Source organism: Trichoderma ghanense (genome assembly GCF_004382785.1).
Source record: "Trichoderma ghanense strain CCMA-1212 chromosome Unknown scaffold_1, whole genome shotgun sequence".
Lineage (NCBI taxonomy): Eukaryota > Fungi > Ascomycota > Sordariomycetes > Hypocreales > Hypocreaceae > Trichoderma > Trichoderma ghanense.
The window spans coordinates 1,188,177-1,211,501 of NW_027395664.1; the positions used below are offsets into that span (position 1 = coordinate 1,188,177).

General features: G+C 55.0%; 5 protein-coding genes across 5 annotated transcripts; 2 read left to right on the forward strand and 3 right to left on the reverse strand.

The window, feature by feature from the left end:
• Window positions 1–3,648: 3,648 nt before the first annotated feature.
• On the reverse strand, window positions 3,649–4,330 carry CCMA1212_001754 (Mitochondrial pyruvate carrier 1; the record flags this gene model as incomplete). The annotated part of the gene is made up of 3 exons (XM_073699170.1): window positions 3,649–3,880; window positions 3,966–4,038; window positions 4,258–4,330. The coding sequence occupies 3 exons, from the start codon at window positions 4,328–4,330 to the stop codon at window positions 3,649–3,651; spliced, it is 378 nt and encodes a 125-aa protein (XP_073562417.1).
• Window positions 4,331–5,237: 907 nt separating this feature from the next.
• CCMA1212_001755 (WSC domain-containing protein) lies at window positions 5,238–8,949 on the reverse strand (the record flags this gene model as incomplete). Its single annotated transcript, XM_073699171.1, has 5 exons — window positions 5,238–7,872; window positions 7,959–8,088; window positions 8,215–8,351; window positions 8,425–8,736; window positions 8,810–8,949. 5 exons carry the CDS (start codon window positions 8,947–8,949, stop codon window positions 5,238–5,240), a joined length of 3,354 nt encoding a protein of 1,117 aa, XP_073562416.1.
• A 339-nt stretch (window positions 8,950–9,288) lies between these two features.
• Window positions 9,289–9,657, forward strand: CCMA1212_001756 (uncharacterized protein; the record flags this gene model as incomplete). The annotated part of the gene is made up of 1 exon (XM_073699172.1): window positions 9,289–9,657. The coding sequence occupies one exon, from the start codon at window positions 9,289–9,291 to the stop codon at window positions 9,655–9,657; it is 369 nt and encodes a 122-aa protein (XP_073562415.1).
• Window positions 9,658–15,344: 5,687 nt separating this feature from the next.
• Window positions 15,345–18,869, forward strand: CCMA1212_001757 (FKBP12-associated protein; the record flags this gene model as incomplete). The annotated part of the gene is made up of 4 exons (XM_073699173.1): window positions 15,345–15,790; window positions 15,846–17,504; window positions 17,567–17,709; window positions 17,779–18,869. The coding sequence occupies 4 exons, from the start codon at window positions 15,345–15,347 to the stop codon at window positions 18,867–18,869; spliced, it is 3,339 nt and encodes a 1,112-aa protein (XP_073562414.1).
• A 1,145-nt stretch (window positions 18,870–20,014) lies between these two features.
• Window positions 20,015–21,643, reverse strand: CCMA1212_001758 (Protein bem46; the record flags this gene model as incomplete). The annotated part of the gene is made up of 4 exons (XM_073699174.1): window positions 20,015–20,195; window positions 20,437–21,092; window positions 21,141–21,275; window positions 21,422–21,643. 4 exons carry the CDS (start codon window positions 21,641–21,643, stop codon window positions 20,015–20,017), a joined length of 1,194 nt encoding a protein of 397 aa, XP_073562423.1.
• Between the last annotated feature and the right edge of the window lie 1,682 nt (window positions 21,644–23,325).

A 23,325-nucleotide genomic window follows, 5' to 3' on the forward strand; every position in this document is an offset into this window, starting at 1 on the left:
CATGCTCTGGGGCAGATGCGTCCTTGCTGTGTGGCCCGTGGTAGTGCCTGCATGTGCTAGCAAGATGTGTGCTTGTACATGACATGAAGCAGGATACGGTATGGTGCAACTGCGCATAGCATTAGGGGTTGAGTTTGCTACCATTGGAGGAGGGGTTTGCAGGAATGCTGAATATAGGCGGCTAATACGGCGTTGAGCAAATTGGAGACGCCACGAATTTGCCTGGTAGTTGCAGCAGCAGGCAACGCTACGCAGGCAAGATGCGGTTGGATCTGGAAGCGGGAGAGATCATCTTGTCTCAGCTTCTGCCGGCTGCTCGTCAGCTGATGCATCGGTGAGACAGAGCAGATGTGCTCGTCCCGGCTTGGTGTTTGACCAGTGGCAGCAAGGCTTGGCCGCAAGCAGGAAGAGGGGACTTGGCGAGTCGAGGGCTGGAAATGGCTCTTTTCGCTCAAATGTTCAGTTTCATCATTCCTCGTTTGATGACTGTATAACTTGTATTTTCAATATTAATCTTGATCTATTTCTGCGAGCCATTCGCTCAACCTGTTCCTCTGCCTCTCCCACAGCCATGACGCACCATGTTATCAGGTAACACGGAGTGCCAGCCTCAACGCAAAACCACAAGCAGCCTGCCTCCAAAACCCAAGAGTCATTCCCATTACACACCGGATTCCAACCACCTGCCGCTACTCTACGGGCTAAGCCTCATGGTCCGCCGTGCATCAACCGTCTAGTCTCGTCGATTCCCAGCTCAAACAGGCGGGGGGCCTCGACGCCGGCCAATGGCAGGCCCAGGATAACGCAGCCTCTTACAAGTTTGGCGCTGTTATATTAAGCTTCGTCCACCGAGGAGCGGGATGCCCTCACCAGCTACTAGTACTACTGTATAGTACGGTTAGTACAGTACAGTATTTGCCTGTTGACGCCTCCAGAGCCCACACGGCATGTAATGTTGAGCCGGTCTAGCGGTGCCCATGCCATGTTACCTTTCTCTCGGAGACACTTGTCCTGCCAGCCAAGATGCTAGCACCACGCCTTGAGAGATGCCGTATCCACCAAGCTCCGTCCGCTGGGAGATGAAAGCCAGATGAAGGGTCTGGTCCTGGTTCAGTTTTTGCCTCCCAGATGCGACTGCGGAGACTCGTCCGTCAGTGTCATCGAGATGAAGCCTATCCGGAGCTAGAAGTGCCTGCCGCTGTCTCCCACTTTGTGAATTCCCTGCACATCACCAATATACGTAACGTGTTTCGAGTTCTTGGATCTCGTCTCTCGCCCTGCGTCTCCATCTCATGTACCCTTATGCAACAGAGATTCATGCCCACGCCGCCTTTTCCATAATCGCCAATCCCGGCTCTGCCGTTTTCTCCATCAATGACAAAACGAACCCCTCTTCACACGCATGCGTCCTCCTTTTCCACGAAAGTCTTTACCGAGGATCAGAGAACATGATAGCTCCCATTTTCAGGAAGCAGAGCTCGCATAGTCGCGGCTGATGGAGGCAAGCACGGTAATTATTACATGAGACTCGGAAAAAGTCGACACGACTTCCTTTCGTCCAAGTCCGACCAGTTTTCGCATCTCTGCATGATCATCATCCGTGGCCCAGCAATCCCTCGCAACAAGATGCCTTCCTTCTCGGCTCGGGGGAAGCCATCCGTAACGTAATAGATACCGTATCGCCGGCCCGAGGGAATCCCGCGATCCCTGGCACAGCATTGGGACGTTCGTTACCGCTTTGTATGATGTTACCTCATTAGCAGCCGATTTTAGTCGTCGAGGCCGATCTGAGTGGTGACTGTGGTTCCCTGTCATGGCGGGCGGCATATCTTGCAGATGTACTCCGTGTGTGAGATGGGCCGTGAGATGCAGCCCGAGATCTGAAAGGACCCCCAACCTTTGCTGGCGAATGAGCTGTCAGCCTGCCTGGTAGTTCAAACCTCGGCGCGGGAACCCGAGCCTTCACACAACTCAGCACTTCGATTCGATCACTATCTAGGCTATCTAGCTGGACGCCATAGAGGCCCAGATGGCGACGCCCTTTCGTCCCTCCGGCCACGGTCCATCAACAAGCCACCAGCAAAGCCCCGTCAAAAAAGCCAAGTCCTGGAAGATTTTTTTTTTTTTTCTTCTCCTCTTGACGTCTACCTTATCTCAACGTCCCGTTCATCGCAATGCCGATCTAGCGCGTCTTGGCTATCGAGAAAGCAAGCCCCGTCGCCTAAATCGAGCGACTTGGCGATTTTCGTTCTGCCTTGACGTTGCATCTTTAGCATCTTTACGCCGGCTCTTTTGACTTAGCCATCTTGGGATGGACTTGAGACTTTTTTTCCTTCATCTTCCTGACACGGGCTGTGGTAGAAAGGGCGAGCTTTCTCCGACGTCGGATGTGTGATTGGCGCCTAGAGTCAGATAGGAGCCAGGCTAATGAGGGCATTGTATGAGTTGATTGAAACTGACGTCGTCACTTAATTGGATAACCATCTCTTTTGTGTTAATTCGCATTGGTGTTTTCTCGTCTTGGGCACGAGGTTCGTCCATGCCCTGTTCGGCATGTCTCAGCATCAACACCTGTATCGGTTCACGAAACAGTCGTCATCTCCCAGAATGATTCCGGATTCGCAACGAGCTTCATCTTCTCGTTGGCGATCGTTGGCGATAAAACACATGTGTCAAGTTCTTTTTCTTATGACATCAAACCCGTCTTGCCGACATCCATCTCGGCCAACTTTCAATTCCGGCTAGAAGAGGATAGCCTCGGGCAGCCCACCAGCGACTTCGAGGCTCTAGCTTAAGCGTACAACTTCAATTTGTCTAGTAGGTGCCTAGATCTGCATTTTCTTCACGTAACAGGACCTGTTGGTTTGTACCAAGACATTCGGTCCGTATGCTGTTCCTGGATCCCGTCGTCTTCCATCTTTCTTTCCAGAAAAACAGAAGCCCACCTTTCAAGGTTCCAAGTCAGCCACTTCCTTCCTTCTCGTCACGTCCATGGAATTCGGCCCACATGACGCAAAGCCTCCGAGGTGTCTTTCCTTCCTAGTCGTATTGGGGTAGGATAAGATACCTTAACTGTACATGTCTGTCAGGAGACGGACTGTATGATACACCTTCTCTTCTACATGTAACTGAAGCGGTGATAGCTTCTACGCCTACCTGGAATTCGATCGTCCACCATTGTCCAACACGAATCGTTCGCCTACCCGGAGGTCAATCAAGGTACCGGTGAGAAGATTCGCGCTGTTACAAGCTCCGGATTGAGCCGTTGCTCAGAAGCACAAGATGGACTATGCGTCTATGCAAAGAGCCCATTATTCAAGCTTCCAATCCGACTCTATTAGCCCGCCATACTGTTTTTCCAGTTACCTCTGGCCCCAAACCCCTTCTCCACAGATTATCCTGAGATACAGGCATCTGACCCCATGTGTTGGAATCCGTGAGCACACAAGCAAGAGAGTCTATAAGGCACTGAAAACTCCTAGTCTCAAGGTGCGGCATCCTTAAATGAGCTTCTCATCGGCCGGTAGCCCTACCGACCGCATAGCACGTCTCTTTTCCCCTCGTCTCCTCCTTCCGTCGCGTGACCTTTTGTCCCTCGTTTCAACGTCTCAGCACGATTTAACCAGTCCTATCCCTTGCGATGTCGATTTATTTGATAGGAGCCGCCTCTTTGCCAGCCTCGACGCCCGCATCCAGCGCCGCCTTCTGCTTTCCGCCCCAGTAGTGCCATGACAGGTAGCGGTAGCCCTGGGTCAGCTGGGCGGCCTCGTTGACGACGTGGCATCCGAAGAGGAGGTAGTTCTTGGGGTGGACGGCGAGGGCGTATCGCATGAAGGTCGCAGAGTAAACGCACAGAGCAGCGGTCATCTGTCCGGAGATACTACACAACGATAAGATGGTAAGCAGGCGGGCCGGTATCGGCGGGAAGCATCCCTGGAGCTTTGGGGGGTGGTTGCGCTTCTTACAGGTCAGGGCTCTTCTGCGTGTCCAAGACGGCGGCAATGGGAATTCCAAAGTTGGAGACGGGTCCCCAGAAGTCTAGTCGCGGTGTACCGGTCAGTTACTGGCTCGTCGCGGAGGCATCTGACGACAATCGCCTGGCTCTCCGGTGAGGACATGGCTTGGGGACGGCAAAGAGTCGAGCAAGAATGGTGTGGTGCAACATTGGTTGCACGCAAGCTTCCTCAAGGGCCGCATTCCAAGCGTGTTCCTCTCCTGGGCCTTGGAGAACCGGATAGGTAGGGGCTCAGCACGTACGAGTCGTGAACACATAGCTCATCATCGGGTTGGACCGGATCTTGGCGTTGATGGCCTTTGCGAGGGCAGCCATTTTGACGACGATGGGAAACAAGACGCGGTACAAGCCGAAAGGAATTTAAAAAAACAAAGATGCGCAAGCTGCCTCTGAGGCTCTCTCTCTGCTCTTTTCGCGGAGCGTTGCTGGGAATCGGATGCGCGAGAAAACAAAGTCCGGTTCCGTCTGTTGGCTTTTGATTGTCAGCGGCGTTGATTTTGATCCTTGTCGGCCGGAATTTTGGAGGCCGAACGAGCTGGGATGCGGGTCACGTGCCTAGCCAGGGACGGCACATCAGGTACAAGGCACTCTCGCTCCTGATCATGGGCTGGGAGAGGTTGTCCCCAATGCTGTATTTAAAAGGATTATTGTTTTTGCTTCACCATATCCGATGCATGTTTGGTGCTTCAATTAAACTCAGTCTTGAGTTGAATATTGAACACACCGTATAGAGGGTAATGAGAGGCAAGTCCCGTGTTAGCGGCGATTGAAGCGGCCGCAGTTTAGGCACGGGACGTAGGAACCATTTGCACGGAATGTGATTGGCGATATCTCAGGCAAGTGATTGCCTCTTAGCAGAACATGGGGAAAACATCATCAGATCAGTTTAGTGAACGATGCAGTGAAGTTGAGCTCGTATACTCAGTGATTGGTTAGTACATCAACATCATAACCACTGTACCTGAAACCATTTCAGGAAAAGAAGCAGCAGCAAAAGTCATGACGAAAACGTAAACGTACCCAACAGATTAAGCCATGAGGGTAGTACTTCATTCATTGTGTCTCTTTGACCCGTATTTCCCAGCTTCCCAAATCTATTAGCCCTGGGATCTGCCTTGTTCACTTCTCCTTCAACACACCAAGCATCTACTTTAAAATAAAAGAAAAAGCATCATCATACTAAAACATGAATAAAAGGGTCAACTAGCTCAGGAAAAAGGAATCAAACGCCTGGGGTGGTGAAGCCAGCGCCCTTGGGCCAGTTGCCGATCTGGGCTGGGTCACCGCCGATGCGCACGTAGACACCAACGGCGGGAATGCCTCCATCCAGAATGTACAGCTGATACCAACCGGGAGGAGCAATGTACTTGGAAGGAGGGGAAGTAATGGTGCAAGTGGTGCCCGCACAGGTCACGGCCGGGAAGAGAGTGCGGGCGCCCATCGAGTTGCCGTGGGTGCTGGTCACGGCGCCCAGCAGAGAAGCCTTGATGGCGCCGTTCTGAGCAGGACCACCGAGCGTGACGGTGATGGCTTGGTTGTAGTCCCAGTCCTTGTTGGTGATCGTGAACGTAGGGCGAGGCTTGCCGCTCTTCAGGTAAGGGGGCGTAAAGGTCTCGACGCGGTACTCCTCGGGGTTGACGTCGTCCTGCGGGTCAGAGCCGGAGACGAGAACGCGGCCGTCCAGAAGCGTAATGGCCTCGGAGTGGTACAGACGAGCGACGGTGGTGTTTGCCATGACGGTGATGCGGTAGCCGAGGGGCTTCGCGGGGTCGTAGAGAAGGGCGTTCAGGTTGGGGCTGGTGGCGAGACCAAATCCAGCAACACCGTGGTGAGCTCCGTTCATGATAATGTACGTACCGTCGGGCAGAGGGGCAATGCAGGGCATAACTCGCTGAGAAGGCATGCGCTCAATAGCCCAGGTCGGCTCGTCAGCGTCGGGATAGGTGCTCACGCAGTTGTCAATGGCATTGGAGGCACCCTCGCTGGAGCCACCGCAGATGAGAACGTTGAGAGGCTCCGTGAAGGGGGCATGCATGGGCAGCAAAACAGCTGTTCCCTCGAGCGGGTAGGTTCGCCCACCCATAGGATCGTTGACAGCACCGGGAATGTTGGGCAGAGTTTTGATGGTGGCAAAGGTGTTCTCATCCAAGATACGGGCCTCGTTCCAATAGGCAACAAAGATGCCGCCAGAGGGTAGGACACTGCAGAAGGGGTACAGGTTGTTTGGGTCGGTACGCTCGAGCCACTCCATGTAGAGCGGCGCGGTGCCGGTGAAGGGGAGAATCTCAAGGGTCGGGACGGCAGCACTGTTGGAGCCCGTCTCGCCGCCAATGACGAGCACGGAGCCGTTGGCCATATTCATAGCAGTAGGGTACCAACGGCCGTTCTGGAGCTTCAGGATGTCGACGTTCTCCTGCCAGTCGTTGGTGCCGTTGACGCCGGCAGTGCCGTCGGGGGCGTAGAGGCGGACACCATAGGTGGAATCGCCGGACCATCCTCCGACGGTAAGCTGTCGGCCGGCCTTGTCGGGGAGAGTGACACCACCGGCACAGAAGATGTCGGTCTTGACGTGCATCTCGCGCCAGGCAAGCTGGTATTGGTTGACGAGCGACAGGTCGAGCTCGTACGCACCGGTGGAGTTGGGCTCACCAGTGCCCCATTTCTCAAGGAAGGTGACCTTGCCGGTGATGGACTGGGTCGTCATCAGGGGAACGCAGACACCGCCGATGAGCTGCTCGTAGGAACCAGCCGCGGCGGTGCCGGCTGCTGGGAAATCCCACGAGTAAAAGGGCGTTCCGGTCCAGAAGTACGTCGTGAGGCGAGAGCCACCACCGCAGATGGCACTGGCGTTGCCCGCGCAGGGGACGCCGCACTCGCTCTCGGGCCTCTTGGTAGCACCGGCGGTCTTGATGTTCTCCGGGTCACCGCAGTAGCACTCCTGGCCATATTCCAGGCCGGCGGCCATGTAGCCAAACTCGGCGCACTGGTTCAGGCACTGCTCAGGGGTCATGGTGTTGGCGAAGATGTTCTGCCAGAAGAAGGTGCGCTCCTGGTTGACATTGTCCTCGTAGCAACCCTGGTAGGTCCAGTTGCCCACCTCGGCGATAGGGCCCGGAGGGGCCTCGATGGCTGGAGCTCCCTTTGAAATGATGCTCATCCTGCCGCCGCCGCCGCAAATCTCGGAGTCGTCACCGGCGCACGGGGTGTTGCAGTCGGCCTGGTTGGCAGCTTTGGCACCGCCGTTGACAATGTTGTTGCCGCAGAAGCACTGCTTGGAGTACTCGGCACCAGCAATGGTGTATCCCTGGGAGGAGCAGGACTGGACACAAGACTCGAGGGTCAGGTCGTCATCGTCGGGGAGCTGCGTGTTAAGAATGCGGCCATTGACGCCGTCCACCCAGCACCCGTATGCCTGCCACCCCTGCGGTAAGCCTGTTGGCTGCGGAGCTGCCGAGGTGGTGGAGGGAGGGCCAGAGGTTCCAGACGAGGTACCCGAGCCCGGGGCATTGGTCGAGTAGACAGACAGGCGGTTGCCGGCACCACAAAAGTCGCAATCCTCACCACCGCAAGTCATGCTACAATCGGATGCCGCAGTGAGCTTGGAGCCGGTGCCAAAGGAGTTGCCGCAGTAGCACTCTCTGCTGTACTCGACGCCAAAGTAGGTGAAACCAGCGCAGAATGTCGCACAGCTCTGCAGGGTCATGTCGTCATCGGCGTACGTCTTGGAACTGAGAGCCCGCCCCGTTGTTCCTTCGGTATAGCAACCATACCAGTTGTATTTGCCCACCAGAGCGGGCTGGCCAGGACAGGCGCCTGTCTGAGCGGGCTCAACTCCAGATGAGGTGGCAGTCCCGGAGCTGCACAGGCAGTGTTAGCATGGCCGCAATACGAGAGATCACCGCCGTCCTAGCTTCTTTCATCGTCTTGCGTCTTGCTTGCTTACCTGGTGGTGCCGAAGCTGTAGACGTTCAGGTGGCCGGGGCCTCCACAGTACTCGGTGCTGTTGCCATTGCAAGTCATTGTGCAGCCGCTTGTCGCCGGTAACGCGCCATTAGATATTGACTTGCCGCAGTCTGCACGTCGGAATGAATTATTAGTGGCCCGTTATTCGGGAATAGAAGAGGCGAAGAGGACGAAAACCACATGCCGTGTTACACAGGACATTGGGCCGCCCCGAGGATGACATTGGGCCAACTCACAGCATTCTCCGCCATACTCGACGCCGGCAAAGGTATATCCAGCAGCCTTGCACCCTGCTGTGCAGCCTGCTACCGTCATCTGGGCACTAGGCACACCATTATAACCAAAGGTCAAAGCACGGCCGGTGGTGCCCTCGCTGCCGGCATGTGTTAGCAAGATTGCATGAGGTCTTGAGGGCTAGCTGCATGTTCAACGGCTCGCAGACTTACGAATAGCATCCCTTGGACGCCCATCCATCGGGGCCCGGGTTGACCCGAGGACCTGTGATCTGAGTCGTCTTATACAGAGTGAGACGGTCAGGGCCACCACACGCCTCCGTTGAGTTGCCGCGGCATGGAGTGCTGCAGGACGTCGCAGTAGTATTCACACCTCCCGTCTCCAGGCTAGAACCGCAGTAGCATTGAGTGTAGTACTCTGTTCCCGCGTATGGGAAGTTTTGCGCAAAGCAATAATCAGCGCACTTCTGGTTTGTCATATCGTCATCAGTGATGGACGCTGCATCAATTGTCCGTCCAACATCGCTGTAAGCAAGTATTGCTCCAGTCAGCCCACGCAAGCTAAGGTTTGCCAAGAGGGGAAAGGAAGACGCCATACATGAAGCAACCCTGATATGTCCAGCCATTGTCCAACGAGGGCGGCGCGGCGAGATCGCGCTTCTGGAGCAGCTGGGCGTGACACGACGTCAGAGATAGCAGCGATACGGACAGGAAGGAAGCCGCCGGAGAGGGCTTCATGGTTGCGGGATGTGGCTCTCGCCAATGGCAAGCGGCAGCGAGGCAAACGAGCGATGCGTGATGCCGGCGATCCTCCAAGCCAGACGCGTGGATTCAGCGTTGAACGAGAGAAAGAAGAAGACAAGAATGGCCTCGTCCAATTGCCGCGGTCAAGGCCCAGCTTCTTGTACTCGGTGCGTCGAGAAGCTGCTGCGATGGCAGCCCAGGAACAGGACCGGCTAACGGGGCTGAGGCGGCAAGCCGGAGACTTGGCACGACTTTCGCATGCTGCCACGGCTGGGATCGAGACTCGTTCGGAGGTTGGACCTGAGCGGCGAGCTGGACCAGCCCTCATCCATCATGCCATGCCATGCCATGCGAAGAGAGAAGAGCGCGCGCAGGGGACAAGGAGCCACCCACACAGCTGCGGTTGCAGGGGAAATCCAGTTGCTGGTCCATCCATCCACGCAGAATCGGAATCAGAGGCCATCCGGTAGGGCGCCTATGCAGGCGAGAGCCACACCCCCCGTCGCGAAGGTCCAGGGTCAGTCAGCAGCAGCAGAGAACTTGGATGCCGCCTCGGCCAGGGTACCAATGCAATATCGGCATCAGCTTGTGCCTCTGGTTCTCGTCGTCGACTGCGAGCCCTCGGTCCAGCCTGCGGCCAGCCGAAGCAGGGAGACGAGCAGAGGGTGGCGGTCACGAGGCGCCATCTTCGACGTTCTGTGAGGCTTCCAATGTCTCTGGCAAAGCTGATGCCCTCTGTCTTTACATGCTCTGTCGGACGCCAAGGACGACCGCAAAGTGCAGCAAACAGCCAAAGCGTGCCGATAAACCGCAGCGAGGGTCTGTCGAGGCTGCGGGTGGTGGGGGAGCTGTGGTGATGGTACAGTAAGGTGGATGGTGGGAAGAGGATGCCAGGCGCGAGAGGTTTAGCTCGAGGTACAGAGTACAGCGCACCGACTTGGCGCCAGAAATACGAGGCGCGGCTCGACATTCCGAACTTCTCCATCACTCCATTTGCGGGCTACTATTACTGGTGGTAGGATTCCGTACTATTGTTTAGTTCCTAGGTCGAGATCAATCATTCCGATGGTACTGGGCAGTAGTTTTCAACTAATATTGCCAGCATCGTCCTCGTACACGCACACTAACAGACCTCACGGCTGCATTTCGACCAAGGACTACCAAACCGGATTACAGGCATCGTGTCTGCATGTGCCTTCATCGTGCGTCAACCGGACCGCTGGGCGTCGCCTCTTGATGATGCCTAAACCGACAGGCGTTCTACCTACAAGGGGAAGGCAAGCAAGCCGTGCCAGAACCGGCCAATGCGTAGCAGCTGAAGGCTCTGGTGGTCCGACTATGTGATCATCCGCCCACTGATGGCTTACCTGTTGTGCGAGTGCCAGCAAGGTATGCGTGTGTGCGGCCATCGGAAAGCCTTTGTACCAAGGTTCAGTCTCTCTCTCTCTCTGTGTGTGTGTGTGACGAGATGTGAGCATGCAATCAGACGCCTGTACGAGACAGGCATATATAACCCGTGCCTGTACACAGATCCCGCGTCTCTGCCTCTTGTTGTCTCCCCCGGGACAATGTTGGGCCACGATTATTGCTTTCCTCGTGGGGCTGAAGCTTGTGAATGACCTGTGATGCCTCATGTGCTGGGCGCCACAGCGGCTTGCAACATCCACGCGGGAACGCCCTGTACTATTGACACGGCACATGGAGCGAATCAAGGTTTAGGCTTAGATCCTAGCCCTGGCAATGCCTGGATCGTTGCGGGCATCTCCAGGTCGGATCCCCGAGCCATCGTCAGCCGATAGCCCGGTTGAGAGAGTATGGCTTGATCCCCTGGAGGCCGGTGTACGTTGCACAAACATCGACGAGACCGAGTGTATTATATTAGACTTTGCACGAGGCACCCCGAGAGAGGAAGAGTGATTCGGCTTGAAGGTCAGGACTTTTGTGAGAGTTTGTCTTGATGGCAACGTTCCCACGTTCTCCCTACTGTACATTCATTTCGGGCCCCCTGGAGGCTGCCACATAGCATGATAAGAACGCTCGCCGCTAGCCAGCCGGGGGATTGGCCGAAGCTGAGGTGGCTCAGGCACATTCCCTCTTCAGGCTGAACTAAAAGCATGAGGAAAAAAGACAGCGAAAAAACAGAAACAGGGCCGCTTGTTGGGTGGATGAAAGGGCCGGGCGCGATGGCTTTGGCGTCGGCAGCTAAGCCGACACCATTTGTTAGTATGGCGGAACAGATGCGCAGACTTCCATATGGGGCTGACAGGACAGGGAGGGCAGAGTTTGGGCGAAGTGCTGTTACGAGTACTTTATTTGAGAGTGACCTGAAACATGGCAGCATCCGGTGATGAGTTCCTTTTTTCTCTTTCTTCTGTTTTTCATTGTGCTTTGTTTGCTCTCTTCCACCCTTGCATTATGGCCGTTATGTCTCTTTCTGCTGCTCCTACTCACAAAACCCCTACAAATATCTGGTCAACTGCTCGAGCATTGACAGCAACGCAACAGACAAAGCCATTTCGGTACCTACCTATGGGCATTTTCTGTTTCCGTATAATCGGCTCTTGTCAGCCGACTGACCGTCCAACGCAGCAGGGTCATCCACACGCACTCTGATAATACTCCGTGCTACTATGCCTGATTCTGCTGCCTCGGTGGTGGGCAAGGAGTAGCAAAAGATAGACTTTGGCGGAATGGTCCTAATACAGTATGCGCCAGATGGAGGGATCCTCCATCCTCCAGCTCGCTGGTCTTCTTCCAAGCCATACCCCAAGGAGACGCTCCCCTCTCCGTCTGCAGACCTGTCGACAGACGCTTGCCAAGTGCTTATTTGTGGGCAAACAACCATTTCGCGCGGTCTTGGCAGAATGATGCTATGTGTATACATGCCACCTAGACTTTCGTCTTGCATGAGAATCAGGAACGAAACTCTATCGGCAGCGAGTAAGCACCGGCTCAAACTAAATTCGGCCAGGGGCAGGAAGAGGGACACAAGCAATTAACATCAACAAGCACAGGAAGAGAGAAGAGCAGCAACGAGATTTTCAAGTTCACATTCAACTGCTCAGCGGGCCCCCCTTGCCGCCACTTTGGGATGCCGTCTTGCATGAATTCCGCCCCGCCCACCGAAAGCACCACGACGGTGGTGCCATGATTGCGCTCGCGGTCTTTCTCTGTTGATGCATTGAACTGCAGATTCAACATACATACGAGGTGCAGGAGTGGAATCCACCCTCTCGTTCTATCGCTCCCTTCTTGTAGTTGCTGCGCTGGGACTGGCCTATCTCATGCAAGGCCAGCTCAATAAGGTATGCTGCTTGTACGGAGCACCATCATCGCTTCCACCTGTTGATGCGAGATTCGAGTTCAACTACTGGTAGTTTATATGCACGCCCATGAGACCCGTTATCCGAGGTGCCGGGCCGCACTTGGCCGACTGAGACTGGGCCTGCTGGATCACGCCTGTGTCTGTCTGTCTCACGGCAATCCGCACGAGAGACATACAGGCACGTGGAAAGCTGGCTTTGGGTGTCGACAGAGCGGACCCTTGGCTTCCATCACTTCCATCCACTTAGTCGTACTTGGGCCGTCTGGTGATGGCAAGGAGCAACAGAGCTGTGCCGCCTTGGGCCATTGGCTTCTTCCGAGCGTCGAGTCACCCTCGCTCATGCATGGCGCCCAGGCCGCATCTCGTATCGGCAGAAGCGATCCAGCGGCGGTCGTACCTCGTACTTCGTACATACAAAATGCCTTGCCCAGGTCGTTTGGGAACGCACACGCCAGCGAGGCCACCATGAGGGCCAATAGACTGCGCAAGGCCCCCAAACGCATCCCGTCAAGTTCCCACTATCGGAGGATCCTAGCCGATCTTTCAACCACACGGAATCGAGACAAGGTAGATGGTCTATCAGCCGCAGTTGAATGACTTTACGAACTGATATACTATCTATCGGCAATCCTATCCTTGCAAAGCCTTGCTAACCTTCCCTGGTCTATGTTATCGTTCACTTGTGGTGTTTGAATAAAAACACGCACGTGCATGCAGCTAAGGTAATATTGTACGTGTACGCATCCAATGATCGCTATCATCGTGAATCGCTGCCTTGTAGAGCAGCCGAGCCTTCTTGTTGAACCGAGGCAGCACCACTTTGGGCTTAATGATGTCCGCTTTGAGGGTGTTTCCGCGTAGTAATGAGAGAACGAGCGGTTGTCAATACGAACTGCGGATATGCTTAGCTGCGCCCAGTGTGTGACAAGCAGGGGAACGGCAGCGAATCCAAAGCATCGTCCACTTACAAGAGCTGCTTCCACTGGGGCTGCACAGCAGTGGCTTATGCAGAATATGTGTAGCGAGGCTTTGCAGACGCTCCTTGGCCCCCCCTTGCGTCTAGAGCGCCATGTTAGAGCCAGCTGCGAGGTCCCGAGGAGAAGCCATACTGCAAGTCATCTTGAGAAGTGACTGGACGTTGGGTTCGAGATCATAAAGGGGGGTTTTTGTGGCGTATTTGCCGAAATTGTCTATTAAAAGTTCAGTCAACGCTTTCACACGGAGTGATTTGATGTTGAACCCTACATATCGAGGAAGCAGGTGGTCATGCTCATCCCGGCATGGAAGTGTATGAGGCTTTCTTACCACACCAACGATACACATGGGTAACACAATATATCCTCCACATTGCGGAGGAGGCGGCCGATCCAGGCTGATTCGAGGCAGCAGCAGTTTGCCTCATGCCACTCCTCCGTGCTTCTGCTGCTCTCCGGGGAGCGCCAAGGTGCCACCATTGTTCTCTTTGTTGGATGCTACTTCCTTCTCAGCCGCTCAAGCCACTTTAATCTATTCCATCTGCTGATCATGACAGAACGAGGCGATTGGTAGCATTAAACTCACCGCCAGAGATGTGCTCGTGCCGTGTTTCTTGCCTCAGCGTGCCTTGGATGAGTTGCGGAGGCTCGTGTTGGTCCTATGCGTGGTAGGATCCCCGGTTGCCTATTTCAGAATCTGAGGAACATTGGCATGCCGAAGAAGAATCCTCGTTGCAAGTACTGCCTTGTGAGACGTCAACTCTGTGTTGGCGGATGAGGTGCGTAGATTTTCATTGTCGAGGGAGCCCCCCGGGCATTGTCGCCAATATCCCGAGATTTCATGCTAGACACTGCCCTCTGTCGACATGTGTCGGTGGTGTCTCGCAGAGTGTTTGAAAAGATGCCGAGAAAGAGAGATGCCTCAACGCATACCATGCTGGTAGGTGTACTTTTACCTTTGGTGATTACTCCAGAGAATCTGTCTCAAGTCTATCGAATCCAATTGACGTCCGATCTGAGTCTGTCGCACCCAGCTACCGGGTAAGAGCGGGCACCATCGTGGACGCCGCCTGCTTGTCTTGACTGCAAAGCTTGACCTGCCACTTGACATCATAGAATTAATACATATCTACTAGGGATGATAGCGAAAGCAACCTTGAATTCTTGTTTTGCCCCTGAGGCTCTGTTATTAAAAGAGCTGCAGCGGATAACACATACTGGACAACTAAGGTGAGTTGGAATGCTGGCGAGCGGCTCTCATACAAATGCACCCAAATCATCATGTACATTCCAGACTTGCTCATATGCAGTATCAGAGCTGCGAAAAGCCTTTGCTGGATGGTGTTGCATTCTACAGCGGGTGCACTGGCCGCTTCTGCGTCTATTCCATTGCAGATCTAGGGTCGGAGGACCAAGTAAACAAGGACATGGACGTCATGTCTGCCTTCAGCCTACAGTACAAATTTCGCTTCCTGGAACTGAGTCAACCAAACAACGACTCAACACACGATGCCTGCTTATCCGCAGCAACGACATGGTTCGAATGCATCATGCTGCGACTATGACTCTTTGACAATTTCCCTTCTCCTCGTTCGTCTTAATCGCCAACGCTTCCATTGGCCAATCTCATCATCTCCGCAAATCCAGTGACTCACATGTCTCTATTGAGCAGCAGCTAAGAGGGAAAAAAAGATCGAGGCAATGCCTTTGTCAGCAACTTTTTTTTCTGCTCCGGGAGGCTTTGCCGCTTTGCCACACCAGATCTGGAAGGCACTGGCGACCCACTAAAACTTTTGTGATGCAAATCCGAGGACTTCCATCATCTTGAATATATCAAGAGCCTTGAGCCGCCTTTTTGCGTATCGCCACAGCCCTCAGGCTTCTTCTCTTCTTCTTTCCGATTCTTCTGTTTTTTTGCTGCTAGACTTACACCTTTACTGTTTGGTTTGTGCCGTAGCGCGATATTGCTCACTTTGGAACCGCGACTCGAGAGCCTTCTCTTCATTCAGCCCTACCACGCATCTATGCACCACAGCGATCAGGTCACAAACAACGTACGAACAGGCTCTCTTCGGAGCTCAACTGAAACCATGCCCGAGGGCGAGGCCTCGCAAACACAGAACCAGTCTCAAGGAGCCTCGAGAGGAGCTTCACGAGGTCGCAGAAGCAGAGGTCGTGGCGGAAGAGGACGAGGACATCATGGAGGTTCTGCTCAAGGGCCTCAAGGGCACCCCGCCCCTCAGGTTGACAGCTCAGACATAACCACATCAGCCACGACAGCTTCCACATCTCAGCAGGAATCGACACCCTCTTCAAACCCTTCAAGGCAGGCTCGTGGAGGAAGAAGCAGAAGAGGGCCGCGGCAGGGGGAGCGAGGCGGCGCCAGACACAGCGCCCCTCGAGCTCCCCAGCCAGCGGCGACACGGCGGTTCGGCGGCCATTTGACTGTTGACACCGAGGATGCGCCATCAGAAGCCCCCTCATTAAGTGCAGAGGCGCCCGAGTTTGTGCCTGGGCAACCTGTTTTGCCAAGAGTGTGAGTCGCCTGGTGTTTCCCGCCGCTTGCTTACGAAACTGACAACCATGTGTAGAAATCCGAGGCAATCTCAGGCCCCGAGGGGCCCTAGGCAGCCCGAGGTCAAGCTACCAAAGTCAACGGCGGCGGATCTTGGAACCAGGATTCACGAGGATATCAGTAACGGAAACTATGAATGCGCAGTGTGCACAGACGAGGTCCTCCGGAAGTCTCACGTGTGGTCCTGCAATGTCTGTTGGACCGTTGTTCATCTCAAGTGTGCCAAGAAGTGGTACCATAACCAAATGAAACAGGATGCTGCCCGGCCAGCAGAAACGCAGACGGAGAATACGTGGAGATGCCCGGCATGTAACTCCAAGCTGTCAGACGAACCAGGCTCATATCACTGCTGGTGCGGAAAGGATATCAACCCGAGGCCATCAAGCACATCGCTGCCCCCGCATTCCTGCGGACAGACGTGCTCAAAGCCTCGAGGAACGTGCCCGCATCCCTGCGGCCTTCAATGCCACGCGGGACCATGCCCGCCCTGTACTCTTGTTGGCCCGATGCAGTCTTGCTTCTGCGGGAAGAACACGTCACAGAAGCTGTGCAGAGAGACCGACTACGAAAATGGTTGGAGCTGCCAGGAGATCTGCGGCGACCTTCTGCCCTGCGGAGAGCACTTTTGCCCAAATCCTTGCCATCCCGGACTCTGTGGAGACTGCGATCTCAAGGTTGACGCAAAGTGTTACTGCGGCCGTGTTGAGAAGAAGATTCCTTGCTACGAGCGGCAAGAGTTACGGCCTTCATACAGCGTGGAAGACGACTCATGGTTCGACGGCTCTTTCAGCTGCTTGAATCCTTGCGAGAGGAAGTTCGATTGCGGGACTCACAGCTGCTCCGCAACCTGCCACGCTCAGGATGAGCAGCCGGCTCACTGCCCCTATTCTCCAGATGTGGTCACCCAATGCCCGTGTGGCAAGACACCGCTTGACAACTTGTTGGAAGCTCCGAGGCAGTCTTGCCAGGATCCGGTGCCTCACTGCGACAAGGTTTGTGATAAGGTCCTTCCCTGTGGCCACCTCTGCAAAGCCAAGTGTCACACTGGCGACTGTGGATTCTGCATGGAGGAGATCGAGCTATCATGTCGATGCGGGCGAACCACGTCTACATCCATCTGTCACCAAGGAGACGTCCAACAGCCGTGGTGCATGAGAACATGCCAGGCAAATCTGAGCTGCGGCCGCCACAAGTGTGGCGAGCGCTGCTGCCCGGGCGAGAAGAAGGCTGCGGAGAGGCAGGCCGCCAGCAAGAGGAAGAACCGACAGCCGGGGGACTCCGTCGTCGAAGCCGAACATATCTGCATCCGGACGTGTGGGCGGCCGCTGAAATGCGGCAGCCATAACTGCCAACAGATGTGCCACCGCGGAGCATGCGCAAGCTGCCCCGAAGCCATCTTCCACGAGGTTAGCTGCAACTGTGGCCGGACGGTGCTTCAACCGCCGCAGCCCTGCGGGACGCACGCCCCCGAGTGTCGGTTTAACTGCCCGAGACGACCAGCCTGCGGACACCCATCGGTTGAGCACAACTGCCATATGGACGACATGTCGTGTCCCAAGTGCCCGTTCTTGGTGGACAAGTGGTGTGCTTGCGGCAAGGAAAAGCTGCATAGCCAGCCCTGTCACCTCCAAGCAGCTCATTGTGGTCGGCCTTGCGGTAAGACCCTGAAGTGCGGGTACGTATTGCTTTCTATCCCCCTCTGTACCTACTTTACATGTACTGATATAGTCGTCTTAGATTGCACAAATGTCGAAAACTATGCCACCGGCCAGGAGAGTGCGAGGACAGCGCAAGTTCCAATCAGACCTGCGGCCAGGCATGTGGCAAGACCAAACTCTTCTGTGACCATGCTTGCCAGAACCCCTGCCACGGCCACACCCGTAAGTCTCAGTTCAGGACACTTTCCAAAGACTGGGAGGAACCAGCTTCTAACATGCACACCGTCACAGCTTGCAATGAATCAGCCCCTTGTACCGCCAAGGCCATCATCGCTTGTCCCTGCGGCCAGCGCCAACAGGAGGTCAAATGTCTCGCCAGCAGCTCCAATCCCACGCCCTCTCGTCCCGAGCTCAAATGCGACGACGAGTGCCTTCGCCTAGAGCGGAATCGGCGACTCGCCGCAGCCCTCAACATCGATCCCGCCTCTCACACCAACGACCACGTCCCCTACTCAGACACCACCCTTCGGCTCTTCAAGGAGAATCTCGCCTGGGCCGAGGTACAGGAGCGCGAGTTCCGCGTCCTCTCCAAGAGCCCCGAGGAGCAGCGACTGAGGTTCAAGCCGATGCCGAGCCACCAGCGGCAGTTTCTGCACGCGCTCGCCGAAGACTACGGCCTGGAGAGCAAGAGCGAGGACCTCGAGCCGTACCGGTACGTCGTCGTCTGGAAAGGCGCCAAGTTCGTCTCTGCGCCGAGTAAGACCCTGGCGCAGTGCGTCAAGATCCGGGAGGCGCAGGCGGCAGAAGCAGCCGCAGCCGCAGCCGCAGCCGCCGCGTCGAGAGCCCCGACTCCTCCGCCCGCCATCGTGGTCGAGCCGTTCAACGCCTTCCTCCTCGTCTCGCCCCGGTTCGGCCTCACCGTCGAAGACGTCGAGGCCGCCATCCGGCCCGACCTCGCAAGCCAGTCCGGCCTCTCCTTCACGGTAGCCTTTCTACCCTCCGACGAGGTCCTCGTCCGCGCCACGGCGCACTACTCCTCGTTCCTCACGCCCACTGCCCTCGAGCAGGCCCTCCAGAGCATGAAGCCGCGCCTCGAGGGCACCGTCAAGCGGCAGGACATTGCGGGCAACATCCTCCTCTGCCACGTCGACGCCAACGAGCGCGTCTCGCGCAGGGAGGACATTAGCAGGAGCGATGCCGCCGGCTGGAGCGCCGTCGCGGGGAGGGCCGCCACGCCGGCGAAGAAGGAGGAGCAGGCGGCGGCTGCGGGATTGGGCGGCGGCGGGTCGGGGAAGCGGGTGGTGCTTGGGCTGAGGAAGAAGAAGGTTGAGACGCCGGCGAGGTCTTGGACGGCGCAGCTTGATGGGGATGTTGAGTGTTGAGCGGCTTGGGTTTGATGGGATACTGCTTCTTCAATGGGTATCGGGAATTGTGTATAGCATATTGATGGAGATGGGCGTTATAGTAGTCTCCTAAAGGTTGATTGCTCGGGTCTGAAGCGGTGTACCGGTTACCAACGCTACCTATCCAGCGATGATATACAAGCATGGCAACTTGTCTTGCCCCTATCATGAACTTGACCGAACATCACAATCCATCTCAAGGGTAACAGGAATCTTTGATCAAGACATTAATATTATGGCATTAATATGATAAAAACCACCCTTTCTCAGTCATACTCCGTATCCCACCCCCGTCTATACAATGAAGCCCTATTCTATGTCTCCCGAAAGCTCCATGACCTGGATCCCCAAACCGCCTGTAAGCAACCATCCAACCAACCCCCCCCTTCCGAAGAGTACACTTTCTGGGAATGCCCGATATCGTACAGAGAAATAACGTACTCGATATATGCTCCTCAATACATACTTACCCCGTCATGCAAGTTGTGTATGGATGATAAAAATGCTCTCGAAATAAAAATAAACAGTAAGAAAGTAAACCGATATGCTGTCCAATGAGAGATATCGCGTGCAACACGCGTCCCCTGTTGTATGAGATGCATGAACATGGATGTTGACCAGTGGAGAAAACCAGAGGTGTGTGTGTGTATGTGCGTGTATATATGGAGACGAAGAAAAAAAATCAAACCGCACGCACAAAAACAGACAAGACAAAAATATTTCAGGTTGAAAAAAAAAAAAAAGATGCAGAACCAGGTCGGGACAGGGTATAAGGTGGTAGTATATCACGCGACGCATGGTCCCCTCCATACACGCAAACGATCGTCACATGGACAGACGCGGGTTGGGGAAGAGACCACCTACATCCCGTTCTCGCTTGGCCTGTCCCGTCTGAGGCCCTCGTTTCTCTATCTAGAGTCAGCGGGAAATGCTCCCATTTGCTGAGCTGGGATCAGCAGACCCCGAGAGGCCGTATACGGGGCCTGCATGCAACAGACAGACGCCAAGGGTCCTATGGAGAGCCCATGATGATGCAAGTGATGCAAATGATGCAAAAAAGATACAGTTGCCGGAACGGCATGCTCGTATCACAAACGGCGAGGCACATGCACAGTACAGCGGTTCTATCGCTCGTCTTTGCTCTCCTTGGAGGGGGCGTCGTTTATGGACTCGGCAATGAACTCGGAGATGGCCTCGAAGTAACCCTCTTCTAGTACGCTCGAGTTGTGATCGCCGCCGGGAAAGGCCTTCCACGTCTTGCTGAACGAGGTGGAGACATTGTACAGTTGGGTCATATGACTGGGACTGGACATGATTTTCTTGTCAGTTTCTGATATCCAGGATAAAGTCCATGAAAGAGGGAAGAAGAAGAAAATTGTGGTGTATCCCTAGAGGAAAACAACGCGGGATCATTCAGGGTATGGAAAATGGGTTTTTAATCAGAGCCACGAATGGTTCAGATTTTGTGGGTGATGCAATTTGTTCATCATCTGATCCCGGCGCAAGGTATGGAAGGAAAGAAAGAAACGAGGAAAAGAAAACTTACGGGACAATCTCATCTTGCAGGCCGCTGAGGAACAAGATTGGAATCTTGGTGATGGACGGCAAGAGAGATTCGCTGCGCCATACCTGGTGGCACAGCAGGGTGAAGTATTTTGCAGGAGGGAGAACCGAGGGAATCAGCTTGCGCATGGAGAGAAAAGTGTTCTCCAGCACCAGACCCGCAATGTCGCCGTGGTCCTGGTTCTTGGCCACTAGCTTGATGGCGACGGCTCCACCGAGGCTCTGGCCGTAGACGACAAACCGGTGATGCCTCGTCTCTGCTCGCTCCCGGAGGTAGTTGAGGCCCGTCTGGGCGTCGATTCCCAGGCCGGCCTCGTCCGGCTCGCCCGTGGAGGCGCCGTAGCCTCGATACTCGAGCATGAAGACGTTGCAGCCAATCATGTTGATGAAGACGCGGGCGATGGGGAGGCGGTGACCGATATTGCCTGCATTTCCGTGGAACATGAGGATTGTGATATTCGAGTTCTTGCCGCCACGAGGGCCGCGGATGTAGTAAGCCGACAGCTTCTCGCCATCGTCGGTGGGGATGACCAGCTCTTCAAAGTCCTTGATTCCGAACTGCGTAGGGCGAGGGATGTCGGTTCGCGAGTTGGGCGGCATATGCGACGGGTAGATGAGCGCCCTGCCATGGCGGATTGTCTGTTAGCACGGGGCGCCTCGAACGAGAGAAGCATGGGCCAGAATGACGAGTCTCGAGAATGACATGAGACGAATAACGCAACGGGTGCAGATAGTGGCGAGGGAGGGATCGGGGGCTGGGCTCGTAAGCTCGACGTACTTTTGCTTGAAGTAGAGGAGAGAGGTCAAGATGGCCACGATGCCCTGCAAGACGCGGTTCGCGGTCAGCCCAATTTTTCTTTTGCCTTCACCAATCCCGACGGCGATCCGAGGCGGGATCCCCAATCACAATCGCCATCGCGAATCCCAAAATGCGGATGCAATGCACCCAAGAAGCGTCGCGGGCTTACCGTCGAGGCCAGAGCTGGCAGGCGCATGTAGCCTGCAGCCGCGGTCAGGAAAGAGGCGGTCTGGCCAAAGTAGCCGTTCATCAAGTCGTCGCCGGTGTTGTGTTTGCGGTTGTGGTTGTGCCGATTATGCTTGGATGTTGCTGGAGGGGGTGTGTTGGACTTTGGTGTCATCTTTCCATTCTTGGGAGAAGGTGTAGCCGAGCGTCGGATTGAATATCGCATGTGGTCCCATGCCCAAGCCACAGCAATTCAGCCCGATGACACGACAACATGTATGTGTGTATCTTTTATGAGGAAAAAAATAGGGTCTGGTCCTGTGCAAAAACGAGGCGAATCTGGTCGGGATAGGAGGCGGAAAAGGCGCTTGTCGAGATTGAATTCGGTTCAAGCTCGCCCGCTATCCACAGAGACGCTGTGGCACGGTTCAGAGCTGGGCCCGGAATTGGCAACTGTCTGATTTGCTTGTTGGGAAGCGCCGAACTTTTTTTTTTTTTTAATTCTTCGTCAGGGGTGTCGGAGGGGAGACGAGATGGACAGCGTCAGAGAGCGTCAGCGTCGGCGTCAGAGCCAGAGAGAGGGGCGACGTCGTCCAGAGGATGGAGAATAGGCCAATGATAAAAATCGACAGTAAACAACAAGGCAATTATTCGATAAAGACTGATAAGTTATAAGTTATAACGACAGGTCAGCTTAGTCGACGTGGATCTACTCGCGGCCGCTGGATGCAGCGGAATTGGACGCCACTGCTGCCGACTGTGCAGATTGAGGACGCCGCTGCCTGGAGGCTGGAGACTGGAGTCGAATCGTATTCTTTGCTTTTGCTTCGCCTTCGTCAGGGCTGCATTGAGTTCGTCAGCGTCTCGGATGGGGGCGTGGAGGAAGCAGGTCGGCGACCGGGTCTCGACAGAAAGAAGGGAAAAGGGAGAAGGAAGGAAGTCTAACAATGATTGAATATTCAGGATGAAAAGGAGCGTGATGGAGGAGCGAATCCAGGAGTTGGATGAAGGGGGAGGAAGCGAGGGAAGAGGAGGGACAAGAGGGGAGGAAAAGAAAGGAAGAGGAGGAAAAGAAAGATTGGATGCAGAAAAAACCAAGACGCCCAAAGTGCCCGTCCAAGTGACTTCCAGGGAGGCAGGACGGACCTTGAGCCTTCCCGGCTTAGATGCTCCGTAGGTAGAGGTTAGCGATTGATTAATACCTTACTTACCTGTAAGAGGTACTGGCTAGTAGAGAGCATCACTCCAGTGACTGACAGCGTACTAAGTAATAGCCGCAAGTGTACCTACCGAGTAGCTGTTGAATGATGATGAAATGAATCGGCAGCGGCGCCTCTCCTGCCTGTTACTTCGTACTTGATTCGATACATTGACGTCCTTTGATTAGCTCATATTGCTCTGGCTGCCCGTTATTAGCAGCAAAGATTGGTGTGGAAACGCTCAATCTCCGCTCATACGGTCCCAGCAGCGGCCGGGCTGCCCTGCATCGCGAGCGCGTTTCGAGCGCCATTTGCCCGTCATTTGCGTTGCGCAATTGGGCCAAAATTAGCCGCCAGCTGTTGGGTGGCCAGGAACCTATCAATAGTACCAGTTCATCAAGGCCAATCCCTTGTCTCCAGCATCTCAATGGTTTGTCCAAGGGGAGGTTGAGCTGGGATGGAGATCTCGCGGGCCGAAGCTTGATACAGTACTAAAGAGTGATGCTCCGGCTTGATTAGCCCAGATCTGGGAATCCGGGGTTTAGGATTCTGAGCTTACAGTGGCAAACTTCAGGGCACGCCAGCCCCTGTATTTATTTCCTGTTCCTGTTTCCGCTCCCGTTCCTGGTACCTCGGCGGCAGGGCCATTTGCCGCGAGTCATCGGGTACCGACTTACTAAGTAGGGATGTTTCCATATCAATCCCATCG